General features: G+C 50.0%; 2 protein-coding genes across 3 annotated transcripts in view; both read left to right on the top strand.

Moving 5' to 3' along the window:
* adam9a (ADAM metallopeptidase domain 9a) overlaps positions 1-8,840 on the top strand; it is a 28,483-nt gene extending 19,643 nt beyond the window's left edge. The window contains exons 14-24 of one of the 2 annotated variants that reach the window (XM_086205653.1): positions 857-961; positions 1,043-1,133; positions 1,266-1,371; positions 1,489-1,672; positions 1,768-1,848; positions 1,919-2,024; positions 2,103-2,250; positions 3,138-3,240; positions 3,409-3,438; positions 3,616-3,674; positions 6,416-8,840. In XM_086205653.1, coding sequence (XP_086061779.1) covers positions 857-961; positions 1,043-1,133; positions 1,266-1,371; positions 1,489-1,672; positions 1,768-1,848; positions 1,919-2,024; positions 2,103-2,250; positions 3,138-3,240; positions 3,409-3,438; positions 3,616-3,674; positions 6,416-6,485 — 1,083 coding nt within the window. In that variant the 3' untranslated portion in view covers positions 6,486-8,840. The remainder of the gene's footprint in view (positions 1-856; positions 962-1,042; positions 1,134-1,265; positions 1,372-1,488; positions 1,673-1,767; positions 1,849-1,918; positions 2,025-2,102; positions 2,251-3,137; positions 3,241-3,408; positions 3,439-3,615; positions 3,675-6,415) is intronic. The other variant, XM_086205654.1, reaches the window with a different exon arrangement.
* A 1,769-nt stretch (positions 8,841-10,609) lies between these two features.
* Positions 10,610-14,903, top strand: part of ogdha (oxoglutarate dehydrogenase a) — a 31,364-nt gene continuing 27,070 nt past the window's right edge. Inside the window, 3 exon segments of the mRNA XM_086205650.1 lie at positions 10,610-11,510; positions 11,808-12,280; positions 12,360-12,756. Coding sequence (XP_086061776.1) covers positions 12,517-12,756 — 240 coding nt within the window. The 5' untranslated portion in view covers positions 10,610-11,510; positions 11,808-12,280; positions 12,360-12,516.

Raw genomic sequence — 14,903 nt, 5'->3', positions numbered from 1 at the left:
TCATGTGGTCGACTTCCTATCATCCTGTCCTCGGTGGAATCCTGGTCATGGCTCGGTGAAGTCTCTTATTCTTTTCTTGGGGTTCTGTTTCTCCACTCGAAGCCTCGCCTGTCTGTCCTCCCTCACTTTTAGTTGAAGCAAAAACCCCTGATGAGCAGCAGGCGTCACGCCGCCTCCATTGTTGTTGTTGTGTCACACAAATTAAGCCGGGGAACTCTTGGCCGGTGAGTCCACCCACGCTAACATGGTACCGGTGCTGGTGGGAACACACCTGACTGAGCCGTACCGACCCAACCAGAGCAGAAGTGAGCCGGTGGAAACAAACCTTTATTGACTCTGGAGACGATGGACAATCACAGAGTTTTCCTCAAACCGAGTGTAGCCTTCAACATGTCCCGGGGGGGTGTCTGTGTGTTTGTATGTGTGTGTGGGGGGGGTGTCTGTGTGTTTGTATGTGTGTGTGGGGGGGGTGTCTGTGTGTTTGTATGTGTGTGTGTGGGGGTGTCTGTGTGTTTGTGGGGGGGGTGTCTGTGTGTTTGTATGTGTGTGTGGGGGGGGTGTCTGTGTGTTTGTATGTGTGTGTGGGGGGGGTGTCTGTGTGTTTGTATGTGTGTGTGGGGGGGGTGTCTGTGTGTTTGTATGTGTGTGTGTGGGGGTGTCTGTGTGTTTGTGGGGGGGGTGTCTGTGTGTTTGTATGTGTGTGTGGGGGGGTGTCTGTGTGTTTGTGGGGGGGTGTCTGTGTGTTTGTATGTGTGTGTGGGGGGGGTGTCTGTGTGTTTGTATGTGTGTGTGGGGGGGTGTCTGTGTGTTTGTATGTGTGTGTGGGGGGGGTGTCTGTGTGTGCGTGCCTGCTCAGTTCCTTCCAGGAGGAACAGTGTGTCGGTCCACCACAGACGAGTGTGATCTACCTGAGTACTGTAACGGCTCCTCCCCTCTCTGTCAGAGTGATGTCTTCATCCAGGTGAGACCTCCGGCGTCCGGGAGGCACTGTAGTTTGTTATGTTGACGCAGTTTGTGCGATTACTGATGTTTGTGGTGTCAGAACGGGCAGCCGTGCAGGAACCAGCAGGCCTACTGTTACAATGGCAAGTGTCAACACTACGACGGACAGTGTCGCGCCATCTTTGGACCGAGTGAGTTGCTCTGTCACCTCCCTGTCTTAGTTTAGAGAATTTTAGTTGGATAACATTTATCTTGTGACTAACATGAGACATTGACCCCCTCCCTCACTCCCTCTCCTCGTCCTCATCGGTGCTGCTACTCAGAGGCGAAGGCAGCTCCTGAAATCTGTTTTAAAGACGTCAACAGTAAAGGCGATCGCTTCGGCAACTGTGGCTACCAGAACTACGGCTACAAGAAGTGTGAGAGCAGGTAACACACACACGCACACACACAAATATTGTCCCATGAGGGAAGAGTGTGTGAAGAACCCTGGAGCCTCCAGGAACTGCCACTCCATCACCTCAGGAGGTTTGTCCGTCTCCATAGAAACGCTATGTGTGGGAAGCTGCAGTGCTCCAACGTCCAGGCAGCGACAGTGTTTGGCATCGAACCATCAATCATCAGCACGCCGATCGCTGGAGCCAAATGCTACGGCGTTGACTTCATGTTGGGGTCAGATGTCCCCGACCCGGGCATGGTGAACGAAGGAACCAAGTGTGGAGACAACAAGGTGAGGAGGAAGGAGGGGAAAGAAGTGGAAGTGAAGTAAACAAGAAGGATTAGTTGAGAGTAGTTGATGCTGGTTTCTTCTTCTGTGGTGTTCAGGTCTGTATGAACTTCGAATGTCGCAACGCCAATGTCCTGAACTTTGACTGTGACGTGGAGAAGAAGTGTCATGGCCACGGGGTGAGCCACGTTTACCTGTCAGCTCGCTGTCAGTCACATGATCACACACTAACCTGTTACTGTGCCTCAGGTGTGTAACAGCAACAGGAACTGTCACTGTGACGACAGCTGGGCTCCGCCCTACTGTGATGTCAAAGGTTATGGTGGAAGTGTGGACAGTGGTCCCACTTGGAATGGTAGGTTGACCTCTGACCTTTTTACTGTCGCTGCTCTGATGATGATCTATGTTTCTGAAGATGGTTGTCCGTCCTCAGACAAAGACACATCCATCAGAGACGGCCTGCTGGTCTTCTTCTTCCTTGTTCTTCCTCTACTGGCTCTGGGAGCGTTTGTTTTCCTGCAGAGGAACGAGCTGCTGCGACGACTCGGACTGAGCCGCAGGAAGAGGTCGCAAGGTTATGAGTGAGTCCCAACATGTCTGTTTGTGTTGCCACCAGGGGGCACTGGAGAGCAGACTGATGGACGAGAGTTGTGCCGTACGCAGCGCCATCACAGGAGAGTAGAGAGGCAGTGGCTGTCATTTTCACGCATGTGTCCACCAACAGTTGCTCACCCTTTCACCATCAAACTGAACAACTTTTCCATTTTGACTTGGTTGCTCTGAAGCACCCAGCTTTGATGCAGTCAAGGCTTTGCTCATCTTCAACAATTCCTTCTTAATTCCTGAATACAACCCTTCACCTCGGGCCACTTTTATCGAACTACTGATGAGTTTCTGTCCCTTCTGGAAACTTGTCTTCTTTTTGTCCTTCCGGAAGCTCGTTGGATCGATTTGGGAATAGATTGTGAGTGTACATGGATATTCTTCTGCTCTCACACATCAGCTGTTGCCTTCGCTGCTGCTTGGGTCAGTCTGTCTGATCCAGCCATTTTTATTCTGATCAGTGTTTCGGTTATTAGTAATAAGTTAAAGCAGCTGGCAAGTCCAACCCTGTGGAAATGAACCTGGTGAATGTTATAGTCCCGGTCTCATCGGTTCCCTCTGAAGGCAGCCATGTCAGCGTTAGCAGGCCTATCATGGTGACACACATCTACTAGAGGTCACTTGGAGACCGCGTACGTCCACCACTGCTGGGCCCGATCAGTTCCAGAATATAACTGATTGTCCCTCATCCTGAGTTCTGTCGTTCCTCTGAGTTTCATCAAAATCTTCTGCACCATTCGAGATCTCTGGCTGACAGGCAAACCACCAACGGTGATAAAGACAGACACAAAAGGAGATGAGACCAGAGGAACCTCAAAAGAACAACATTCAAACCAAATGGATGATGACTTTGTGTATTTGCCAGGGCTGATGGCGCCGCTCCAGCCAACCCCAGCAGAGGACCGCCCCCCAGAGCCCAGCCTCCTTCTGTTGCCAGGTGCAACGCCAACTGCATCGTCAGAGACGGGGTGAGTTAGATGCTGAGTGCTGATGGAGGAGTTTGTTTCCTACCACCACTAATCGACCATAACAGCTATCAATCTTCATCAGTCAGAGGATCAATCACCAACTGATGGGATTAAATGATGTTGTGAGATTCCACTGATTTTAACCCCTCTGCTCTTCTCCTCATGAAGCATCATGCTCAGCTGCTGCCGCCACCAGAGGTGAACTACTTCTGCTACCTCAATACTACTGTGATAGCGCCATAACACTACTGCAGCTACTGTTACTCTGCTATAACAACGCTACTGCTACTGTGATGGTGCATCATGTCTCTACATTATTGCTGGGTTATTTCATGAAAACATGAATACTGCATCATATTGTTTGTGTGTGTTCAGGTGGTGGAGACCAGCAGGAGCGCCCCCTCCCACGCCGCCAGGCCCCCGCCTCCTCCTCTGTAAGGGTTAATCGACTGTATTGTTTTGTCTCTGATTGACTTCACAACTCAGGCTAACAACTTTGCGCTGGTGATTAAGGTTTTAGCAGATGCTAGCATTGGGGTTGTAAAAACTAAACTGAATCTGCAAAACCCACACGAGAACAAATACCCAAAGTGTTACTGTTGATAGTAACAGATCTGTAGTTAAAGATTTGAATGTCAAGAACCAAAAATAGCTAACTAAGGGCTAGCATTGCCATGTCACTTGTAATGATAAAGCATAACCTACGAACTAAACATAAGTCAGGTCAGGTTTATCAGTGTGTCACCAAACCCCAACCAAAGTTCTGTCCTGACTCTGTCCAAGTAGAGCAGGTCCAGCACCTCCCTCCTTCAATGAACCTCCACCCAACAATTCTCCATCAGCAGCACATCCTGCAACAGCAGCCACCAGAACCTTCCTTTACCAGCAGGAAGGTGGAGCAGATCCAGGATCAGTGGGGACGGAGAGAGAGCAGGAGAGCAGGACAGAGACAAAGACAGAGAATGGAGGAAGACAGAGAGACAGAAGGACAGAGAGGGACAGAGATAAAGAGAGAGAGAAAGGAGGAGAGACTGATGGATAGAGACAAAGACAGAGAATGGAGGAAGACAGAGAGACAGAAGGAAAGAGAGGGACAGAGATAAAGAGAGAGAGAAGGAGGAGAGACTGATGGACAGAGACAAAGACAGAGAATGGAGGAGGACAGAGAGACAGAAGGAAAGAGAGGGACAGAGATAAAGAGGGAGAGAGACAGGAGGAGAGACTGATGGACAGACGGGGACGTGAGCAGGTGGAGCTATGGGTGGCAGCTGGACCCTCTTCAGGTCTGGAGCCTCCTCCAGCAGCACCAGGATCTGGGATGAGGGGAGAAGAAGAGGAGTTAGTAACACGTATGAGGACAGGAGGAGGAGAGAGAAGCCCAGTGCATCATGGGAGATCCCAGCAGTCTGAGCCTACAGCAGCAGGTCTAAGGGCCAGCCTAAGCAGTCCTGACTATAAGCCTGATCAACAAGGAGGTCTTAAGTCTGCTCTTTAACCTAGAGAGGGTGTCTGGGTCCTGGACTGAAACTGGGAGACGGTTCCACAGGGGGGGAGCCTGATAGCTGAAGGCTCTGGCTCCCTTCTACTGTTAGAACTCTAGGAACCAGCAGGAACCCTGCATCCTGGGAGTGAAGGGTTCTAGCTGGATCATAGGGGACTAGGAGCTCTGTCAGGGATGAAGGAGCCTGACTGTTGAGGACTTTGATGGTGGAAGAAGAATTTTAAATTCTGTTCTGAATCTGACAGGGAGCCATGCAGAGAAGCAGTCCAGGAGAGACCTGGTCTCTGCTACCAGTTCTAGTCAACACGTGGCAGCAGTGTTCTGGACCAGCTGGAGAGTCTTTAGGGACTTGTTAGTCCAGCCTGGTAGGAGGGAGGTGCAGTAATCCAGCCTGGAAGTGACAAAAGCAGGGACTAGTTTTTCTGCGTCTTCTTGAGCCAGGATGTGTCTGATCTTAGCGATGTTACGTAGATGGAAGAAGGCGTCCTGGAGATTTGTCGAATGTGGGAGTTAAAGGGTCCTGGTCAAAGAGAACTGCTAGGTTCCTACGGTGGTGCTGGGGGCCAGGGTGGTGCCATCCAGGGTACCTGTCTCATCAGATCAGGTGGTCCTCAGGTGTTTGGGCCCAGCACAAGAACATGAGCCTGTCGTGTTGTTGCTGCCCACGGTGCCTCACACACTTGGAAGCTGGTCAGCCATCTTGGACTGCTGCGTTCGACATCCCCACATGGTCGAATCAGTTACAGGTCTTACTTGGCGACTGCGATGATCTAGCAATATGCTAACACTTTAACACCTTGAACTCACTCATATGACATCACTTCAAAGACACAATTCTCTACATTCTGTTTATAGGTGCTACAGTAGGACTTCCTGGTGGTGGTCGTGTAAACCACCAACTAGAGACTTCTACACTAACAACCAGCAGCTGTCTGCATTCTCCTGAACCTGAATTTAACCTTGTGGTGCATTTCACCGTCCCTCCAAAAGAACACGGTCCTGCGATCATCCAAGTCAATACAAAATCAGTCAAACTCCCTGAAATATTCTGAAACTTCCTGAACTTTTGTCATACATGGCAGTTTCACTGCAAAATGTTGGAAATGTTGCACAACAAGAATTCCACAAGGCTACGCGACACCAACAGGTAAACTCAGGCACAGCCAGAAGTGAACTTGTAGTCAGGGTTGCAATTGTTTTTAAGAAATTACAGTTTTTGCACTGCAATACTCATTTTTCCAGTTCCCAAAATTTTACTGCAAAAGAATCCCAAAAATCTCTTCAATTTTGATAAAATTTTAAGAAAAACTTCACCAAAATTCATCATTTTTAACCCTAAAAAAACAACAACAGTGAAACAAAAACTGGTGGATTCAGGACGTCAGAATAGACTGTCGGACTGTAACGTGCTGCTGGTTGAGAGTCGCCGACTTCTGACCTGCTGACCCAGCAGGCATTGACCCGGTTCCTTAGACGCTGTCAACTTTTAGGACTCAAGTTTGCAAAGTTTAAAGCCTGCAACTCCTCACCAGTTAGTTAGAGGGGAAGGAGTCTCTTGGACGACAGGTGAGTCGTTTCTGAGAAAACGTCTCACCTGTCGTGCGCCGCAGCGTAGCTGTGACCTGCGTGACATGTAGAAAGATCATACAAACACGTCTCTGTTTTCTGCTCCAGGAAACCCAAACCGTCTGCTGCTTCACAGCCTCTGGTGCCTCAAAGACCTGCCCCTCCTCCACCCATTTAACCACTCAGGTGGCCCCGCCCATCACACCTGGATGACCCACCTCCCCCTCTTCTTCAACCTCCATCCCCACCTACTCAGAGCTGGTTACTTAGTGATAACCAGTAAGATATTCTGTATGGCAGTCGGGCCACAGGCCGGGCTGAAGGGCTCCACCAGGAAACTGGACCCAGCCAGACCAGACTGGGAACGTACCGGTTAACAAACCAGCCAGTCACAGCTGTCGTTACACCTGCTTCACTAGCAAGCCTGACGAACGTGCCGCCGTCAAAATTCACCATCAGCCATTTGTATTTTTCTCTCGTGAACTTTGTGTCCTTCCAAACGTGCTGGAACCTTCGTTCTCGGCACCTTTGCTGTTACGAGGAACCTTCAGCCCGTTTTCTTCTGCATTTCCACCATGGAGACATCACACATCAATTTGCACGAAGCCATGCGGCAAACGACGAGGAAGCGCATCGTGACTTATGCCCCGGTGCAACAGCAGGAAAAGTGTGGAAACTGTGTGCGTCGAGTGTGTTCATGTCATTCACAAAGCAGCGGAGAACGGCCTGCTGAGAGGGACCTGCCCCCGGGCACAAAGAACAAGAGGGAGGTTTCATCCGAATACTTCAGAAGTGTTCAGTTTAGTTGTTAAGCTCCGCCCCTGGAGTTCACGCACCTTTGAAGGTGGCACAAGATGAAGGTTGTATGCAACAAATCTTTGATTTTTCTGGTGTTGACCAAGAACCCATCATAGTGACAGATTGCTTCTTTATGATTGGCTGGTTTGAAGACCTATAGGCCACGCCCACTGGAGACGGAGCCTTCTCTGGGACACATTTTATTTCAGTTGCTCACTGAAGCACTGGTGCTGGACGGCACTCCCCTCTGCTCTGCACTGTCATAGGAATGTAAAAGCCACTTCTGTCCACAATCGCATGCAGCAGAGCTGCTTCTGGACCTGGAACGCCACGGTACGCCCATGTTCCGGCTTTCAGGACTGGACTGTGCTCAGTTGACTGGTGACGCTGCTGCTAACTTCACTTCTTAGTTTTATCTCAAAGGAAGTATCTCTTCAAACACGTCCTCACCGATAGACCGCATCCCTGAGATGCTCAGGCGAGGCAGGAGAAGAGGTTTAGCCATGTGATGTTTTGGAAGAAAAAAAACTGGTCAGAAAATGAAACTTGAGGTCGGCTGCACCAACGGCTCTTTGGTCTCACTGTGTTAACACCCGTCTGTAGCAGGGCGTTTACCAGAAGACAGACACCTGCTCACGCCCATTCATCCGGTCCTTCTGGACTGAACCAAAACTACAACCTTACCGGTCAGACCGGTCCTCCTGAGGAGGTGCTCCGTTTCCAACTGAGCGATGGTACAGTTCTCTGAAGCTGTCGTGTGTTTCAGGTGAACCAGAACACAGTCACTGGGTAGAAATGGATGCAGCAGCTGGAGGGTGGAGGTGGGGAGGAGCTCGTTAACCACACCCAGATGATTCAAAGTAGCATTGAAAGTGTAAAGGTTTGTGGTGGGCGATCGCCTTCCTCCACCGTGGCGACTTCACACAGATTTGTGTAAAAAAAAAAAAAGCAATTTTCACTGTTGAACAGATCTGCCCTCACGTGTCATGGGTTCCCCGGGTCCAGGCTCCGCCTTTCCATCACATTTTACAAACGTGGGTCTTCTAGTGTGGAGGTGACGCTGAGTCCAGGTTTGCAGCAGCACGAGACCACACAGTCGAACACAATCACTAAGTAGAACCGGCGTGAGTCCAGGCGTGAGTCCTGTTGGTGCAGCCGAGCTGGCGCTTCATTCCTGAGGGTCCAGATCTTCCCAGCCCGAGAACCTGAAGGAGTCAGAGCCGGACTGCGAACATTCAGGACGTTTTGCTGCAGCCAGCACCAGACTGTTAGCATCGTTAGCCAGTAAGCCCTGGAAGCTCGTATGAGTAGAACATCCAGTACTTTCTCTGCTTTGGTGTATTTTAATTTGCAGACTCGAATGATTTTATTTCAGAATGAGTGAACGTGAATAGGTAACACATCGAATTGAGCTGCGTGCCATTTCCTGTATTTCATGTAAACAAAGGAGAGCGATCAGAGTTGCAGACACAAGAGCCAGGAGAGTGATGGCGTGGAGCTGCTTGAGAGGGATGGTGCTCTTGCTTCCTCTGGGATCTGATTGGACACTCGTCCGTCTCTCCTCGGTAAAGTGGTCTGATAATCACGAAGCCTCTGCACTACTGCGTTCTGCCCCGGGCGGCCACAACCATGAACGCCCGCTCCATGACTGGAGACCCATGTCGCCGCTGGCTTCATGACTCAGAAGAGTCCCAACAGACTCAGAAAATCAGATGAATAAAAGATGATTATGATTATTGCACACTTGTGTCCTTTTCATAAATACACATATTGGTGTTGAAAGCTCCTCATGGACTCCCAGTGAGCTCCAGATCTGTGATTGTTGTTTCAAGGATGAATGGGAGGAGAGTGATGTGGCGGTGTTTCCTCCAGGGTGCCTCTGAGGCGTGGAAGCAGATGCAGCTGACTGTGGCATCCGGGACAAAAACTGGATAAAGAGGGGTGTCTTAATCCAGAGTGGAGGAAGCTCACGTTGGATTCTTTCAGGCCACGTTCAGTCCAGCCTGTAGGGTCAATTCACGCCAAGCTGAAACGTTGGGTTTAAAAAAACCAAACAAAAACACATCCTTTTACTAAAAAGGAAAACTGCAACGATGGGAATCAGCACCGGCCCAATCTGGGAGGAGGGAAGGTCCCTCAGTCAGGAGTCGGAGCTTTGACTCTGAGCCGAGCAGGCGTCTGAACCACAGCGCCTCCTGCTGTGAGTGAGAGGACTCTATATCTATACTTACAGCACAGAATGCATCAGTCCCTCCTCTCTCATTCAGTTGAATCTCATTACTTTCACTCCATTCCATTGTCAAGTCAAGAACAACCGACAGTACAGGACGTGAATACTACGCTCTCATCACGTCACACCACAGAGGACGGATGGGTTCCTCCGGAAAATCAACCCTTCGATCATGGACTTCCATCTCACAGTCCAGAAACAAAATCATGACAGTTGAGAAACAAGATTTTTGTTTTTAACCCTTTTACATCCATTTATGGGTTTTTTTAACTGTATTTAAATATAACCTTTCATAGTTTCACCAAATCAATCATATCTGACCAATACACAATGCAAGTGCTCCCTCAATGAATTAATTGGTACCTCAAAACCGAAGCGTGGTCCCCCTAACGAGGTGAACTCCCAGCGAGCAGCTGCAACTGACAGTGGCTGACTGAGCCACGCTGCGAACATTTGTTGAAACATTTTCAAACACATAAAACAACCTGAATCTGTCTCTGCATCGTAAAACATCAAGTATCAGGACTCCGATTGGTTTTGAAAGAACAGGTTGTTTTTCATAACGGAAAGGAGCTTAACCCCAGTCTCAGAATGAACTCTCTTACCGGAGGTGGAGGTGAGGAGCTCCACGATCTCCTCACCTCCACCCTTTCTCTCACTGCTCTACTCGGGATCCTGATGAAGACAAATAAATGCTTGTACCAGGTTTTTTTCTTCTTCTCGAGAGGTACGCCTCTCTCCGAGGACTTCTTCCCGGGGTCTCAGCAAGGTATCGCGCGCTCTAATAACGTCTCATTTCAGAGTTAATACATGCCCCACCTGCTGGCTAGGCCTGGAATTACACTTTCACAAAGTGAACTCTGTAACCTGTTGTGGGTTACATGTACGTTTACATATATACACACGTTCTATGTGTGTTTATGGATATATTATTATGTATTTGACAGGTGTTACTATGATGTTTAATCACATGTTCCAACTTGCAGAATTATTTTCTCCTCGAGACCTCTGTATTCACTACACTGCCGCTCACGCCATGACGTCACGCTCGACGACGTCACCTCGAGGCCTCGCTTTCATGCTGCAAGCTGTCATCATCGTACCGGGAGAAGCGAAGGGCGTCCGGGATAGGGGTCGGGAGGGGAGCCGCTCCAGCGTGTTTCACGAGGTCAGTGTGCGGTATTTGAGGTTTTCGGACCCGGCAGGAGGGTCCCCTCAGCTGCTGGGTGTCACTGAGGTGAATTCCGGGGTCGTTTCTGAGAAGACTCGCCCATCTCCCGGAATTTTAGTGACAAAACGTGCTAGCGCGTTAGCCCCGTCCTAGCTAACAGCAGCCCGCTCGGGGGACCTGCCCGCAGTGAGCCCGCACCGAGCCTGGTATGTCGACCGGGAGTGCCGGACCAGTGCTGGCGGTCAACTGCGTGTAGTACCCGCAGCTTCGCCCCGCTCGCGGTCGCCTTGTCCCGCCGGACTGAGAGAGTGTTAGGCGGAGACTAGCCGGCTAATTACATAACCTGTTAGCTCGGAAGCTAACCGAGCAGCTCGTTCACGCAGGTTCAGCAGCCGGACGAGTGGGCCTCTGACACTCAGCTTTAGTCTCCGACATTTATGAGGAAAAGCGGATGATTTGACAAAGTGCTGATAAAACAACGTAAATGTAGGAAACTCATGACTTGTGGAAGGACACAGTGACTGACAGTTCGCCTGCTCAATGGAAAAGGTCAGGAGTCCCATTTGAGGGCGGTGTGTATCTCCGGCAGCCTATCAGCGGGCCGCGTCGGCTCGCGGGGGGCGGGTCCCGGCCGAAATGAGGGAAGGAGAATGGACGCAGGCCGGCAGGGAGACCCAGCAAGGTCAAAACACTCTGCGAGCGCCAAGGGGCACGCATGGAAACGGAGCCCACGTCCGTTCCTTGGGTCAGCCTGGACAGAAGCGCATTGCTGCTGTCCGTTGACGTCGCGGCCAACCTCGTCAAGGTGGCCCGGCTTCATTCAAGGCAGATTACGGACGCTGTCGCTAATGTGAGAGCGACCTCTTAGACGGCGCGTTATTCAACTTTTTAAATTTAGATTTTTGCAGTGCAGTTCGTGTTGTCGTGGAGGGGTTGTTGGGGCGTGAGGTGCCCCAGTCAGCGGGCTGCTGCTGGTGCCAGAGGACGTCCCATGGTGACACCTGGTGCGTAGCTTCCATCTGCAGGGTTTCAGTGTCCAGGAGTCAAAGTCAGGTGCTGGGTGAATCTGGCTGCGACGGGTGATTCTAAAAAAAAAAAAAGAATAAAAATAAAATAAATAACAAAGTAAAAATAGCTTCTGCTTTGCAGCTGATGGCCAATATTTATCAGCCGCGTTTTGATGAAGAATCACATACGTTGGAAGTTTCAATATTTTGAAAAGAAGTTACTTTCAAATTCAAAATATTTTCATGTGTTTTTCATAACATAAATGTGAATATCATTTCAACCTCTTATTATAGGGTTAACAGTGGCTGTCGACTGCGTCACTTGTTGAGGTGTGGGCGTCTGATCTCTGCGGTGACGCCGCCTCAGGTCTCTGAAAGGCATGCTTCTTGTTGTCAGAGACAACGCTGCTGCTGGGAGGTTGTGTGACATCACTCAGCTCATTGCTCTGCTCCTCACATCCCCATAAATGTGGAATAAACCACCATCAGGTTTTCACGCCGTCGTCTCAGCGACAGCAGGCCCCACGTCCGAACCCCAGGAACCTATGATGTCATCAGGGGGCTTCCACATCACGCCACAGATGCAACGACACATTTTTGATTGTGCAGGATTGTAACTTTAATCTCTGAATTCATCACGTTGACAGCATGTATGAGCAGACGCCACGTCATCATTTAGATTTGTTGGTGCACTGTCACCAAGGCGACTGTGATAGAAGTCAAAAGACGAGTGAATCACCCAACGAGTGATAACTCCTACTTCCTCTGTAATAAGACATAATAATAAAAGTAACCGTTGTATTTCTGCTCCACCTGCTAACGCCGCTGCTCTGCTCTCCCTCTCAGTGTCTGTGGAGAAACAGCCAGCGAACGGTTCTTCATCCTGTCTGCCCAGCGACTGACGCCAGGAGGTGATACTCCATAGTTGTTTGACATCAAGGACTTTTGCTCCTATTGGACTGACCACCACCGCTGTGTGTGTGAGACAGTTTACAGACTGTTGATGCATCGTTTAAGGACTTGTGCGGCGCGTTTGCGTCCGCTCACCACCTCACAGGTGGCTCAGACTGTCAGCCAGCAACGGCCAATCACAGCTGCTTCCACGAGCGGCACAAGGACGTTCCAGCCAATCCGGTGCTACACAGCACCGGTGGCCTCTGAGCCGTTCCTGAATGGGACAAGCTCAAATTATGTGGAGGAGATGTACTACGCCTGGCTGGAGAACCCCAAGAGTGTTCACAAGGTAAGGAGCACTGGAGCCCCCTGCTGGCCCGGAGGACCAGGCATAGGACAGTAATGGTTCGCCTGACCCTTTGACCTTTGTGCACCCTCTGACTCTTTATGTGTCATTAACTACTGTACCATGACATGCTCCTAATATTCCAAAATTTAAAAAAAAAAAAAGATAATAGACTGACTACATTGTTTCGATGGCTCAGGAAAAAGGATTCCTGCTACATGCTAGCGTTCAGGCATCTGGTTGCAAACTGGCGGGAAGCTACAAATGTCTTTATACACCAGATCTCCAATCTTCTGTATGTTCTGTTCATCGGAGACCAGGCAGACATCAGCATCTCTCGGCTCTTCATCAGGAAGAGGCCAAAACCGGAGTCTGCTGCTTACACCATCCTTATCAAATACACAACACTATGTTAGTGCACATGTCAAGTTCTGTGTTGCCATGGAGACAACACATTCATGACTCAAAGTTGAGAAAACACAAATGTGACTGTAGTGCAGTCAAACAGTTGGAATGATCCGGACTCAGAACTGGCACCATGTGCTGTTCATCTCCTGATATTCTCAGTCAAGGATGAAAACCTGAATTGGTTGATGCACTGTGGCACTGCGTGCTACGTTTGAGTGGCGTGTGTGGAATAGCCTAGCGCGCTCCTGAACGCAGCACGCTTTAACGGCCCCTTGCTACTGGTCCTGGATTATGCTTGTGTCTCTCCTCTGTGCCACCAAGAGGTGTGACAGTGGCTGCTGGCGTCACAGTCATAGAGGACCAGCAGTCTAATGATAGCGGCTCAGTCACATGACGACCCGCTCGTCTGTGAAGGGTGAGTCCGTGAGGGAGGTGGCTGTGACCTCTCACCTCCTCGGAGCTTCCTGCACGCTGCTGTTGCAACTGTGAGGCTCTTAAAATAGTCCGTTAACTTCATGCCAGAGAGTCAGTGTTCCCTCTCCTAATCTTTCTACCGATGTCAGCAGAAAGATGTTGATGGATGGAACAGAAAGAATAACTCAGTTAGAAATGAGCTAAACTGATGAGTTCATATCAGCACCCTTGAAACCATAAACGGACTTCAGCTACGTGAAGGTCACTGTCTGGAGTTCAGTGGACTCTTCGGTTGCCGGGAGGAGAGCTCACAAATAAGTATTTTTAATTTGCAGGTCAGTGACACTTTGGGTGTAAATCTTCCCTCTGAGGACGAGAAGCAGCCTGAAGCTGAAGTCCAGCAGGACTCTGTCCTGTCCTCCATGCTGGCTGCAGCTGGCAGAGATTGTGTTAGGGTCTGTTTTGTCAACACTGATCACTTCTTCTACTCACATGACGCACAGGGAGAATACACACTGGCTGCCCCTCGTCTACTGACATGAGAACAGAATAAATCGCCCAGTTTGCACTCCCGTCGGTGTGAGCAGTGGCATCAAGAACGAGTGTAGCAGAAAGAGTTCGGACACCATGAACGCTGCGTTCGCTCCAGGAAAGGCTTCAGCTCTCCAGTTGCTAACACGAGCTCTGAATATGGACGCAACCTGGTCCACATCAGCTGGTCCCTGCATGTAATCATTGTTTTGTTGCAGCACCTCACGGACTGGTCCACAGCAGCAGGGTGCTGATTTTATACCATCAACACAAACATGCAGGTAAAGGAGAGAGCTGTGATGTCACAGGTAGCACGAGACCTCTGCCCCAAAACAGAAGCTAAAGGCATGTAGCATTAGTACAAGAATGCTGGGAGGTGAGGTGCTGGCATGTGGAAACATGAATAATTCCTTTGTCTTTTGTTGTTTGTCTAAAACGAGGTGCTGTGTTGTTCTCTCTTGGTTTGCTATTTGAAAGCTGAGCAGCCCTGCCAGCTCGCCGCCTGAATGTAGAGCAAACTCGCACCTTGCCACTGCTCAGGTGCAGTCAGTCGGTGGGGCATCACGGTGTCTCCGTGGGTTAGTTGGTGTGTGTGTGTGTGTGGGGGGGGGGGGGTGTCTGTGTGATCGTGATTTAACAAGCAGCTTCAGTCCAAATTTTTAAGCAAAAACAGTGCAGGGAATTTCCCCACAGCTCAACCAAAGAATGTCACGTGGTGTGACAACATGGAGCACACACGCGCGCACACACACACACACACACACACAGGAGCAGTGGTGGGGTGGTGGGGGCAGCAG

This window comes from Aulostomus chinensis, chromosome 6, assembly GCF_037954235.1.
Source record: "Aulostomus chinensis isolate RoL2024-O1b breed Wild chromosome 6, RoL_Achi_v1.0, whole genome shotgun sequence".
NCBI lineage: Eukaryota > Metazoa > Chordata > Actinopteri > Syngnathiformes > Aulostomidae > Aulostomus > Aulostomus chinensis.
This window is presented reverse-complemented; position numbering and strand designations above follow the sequence as displayed.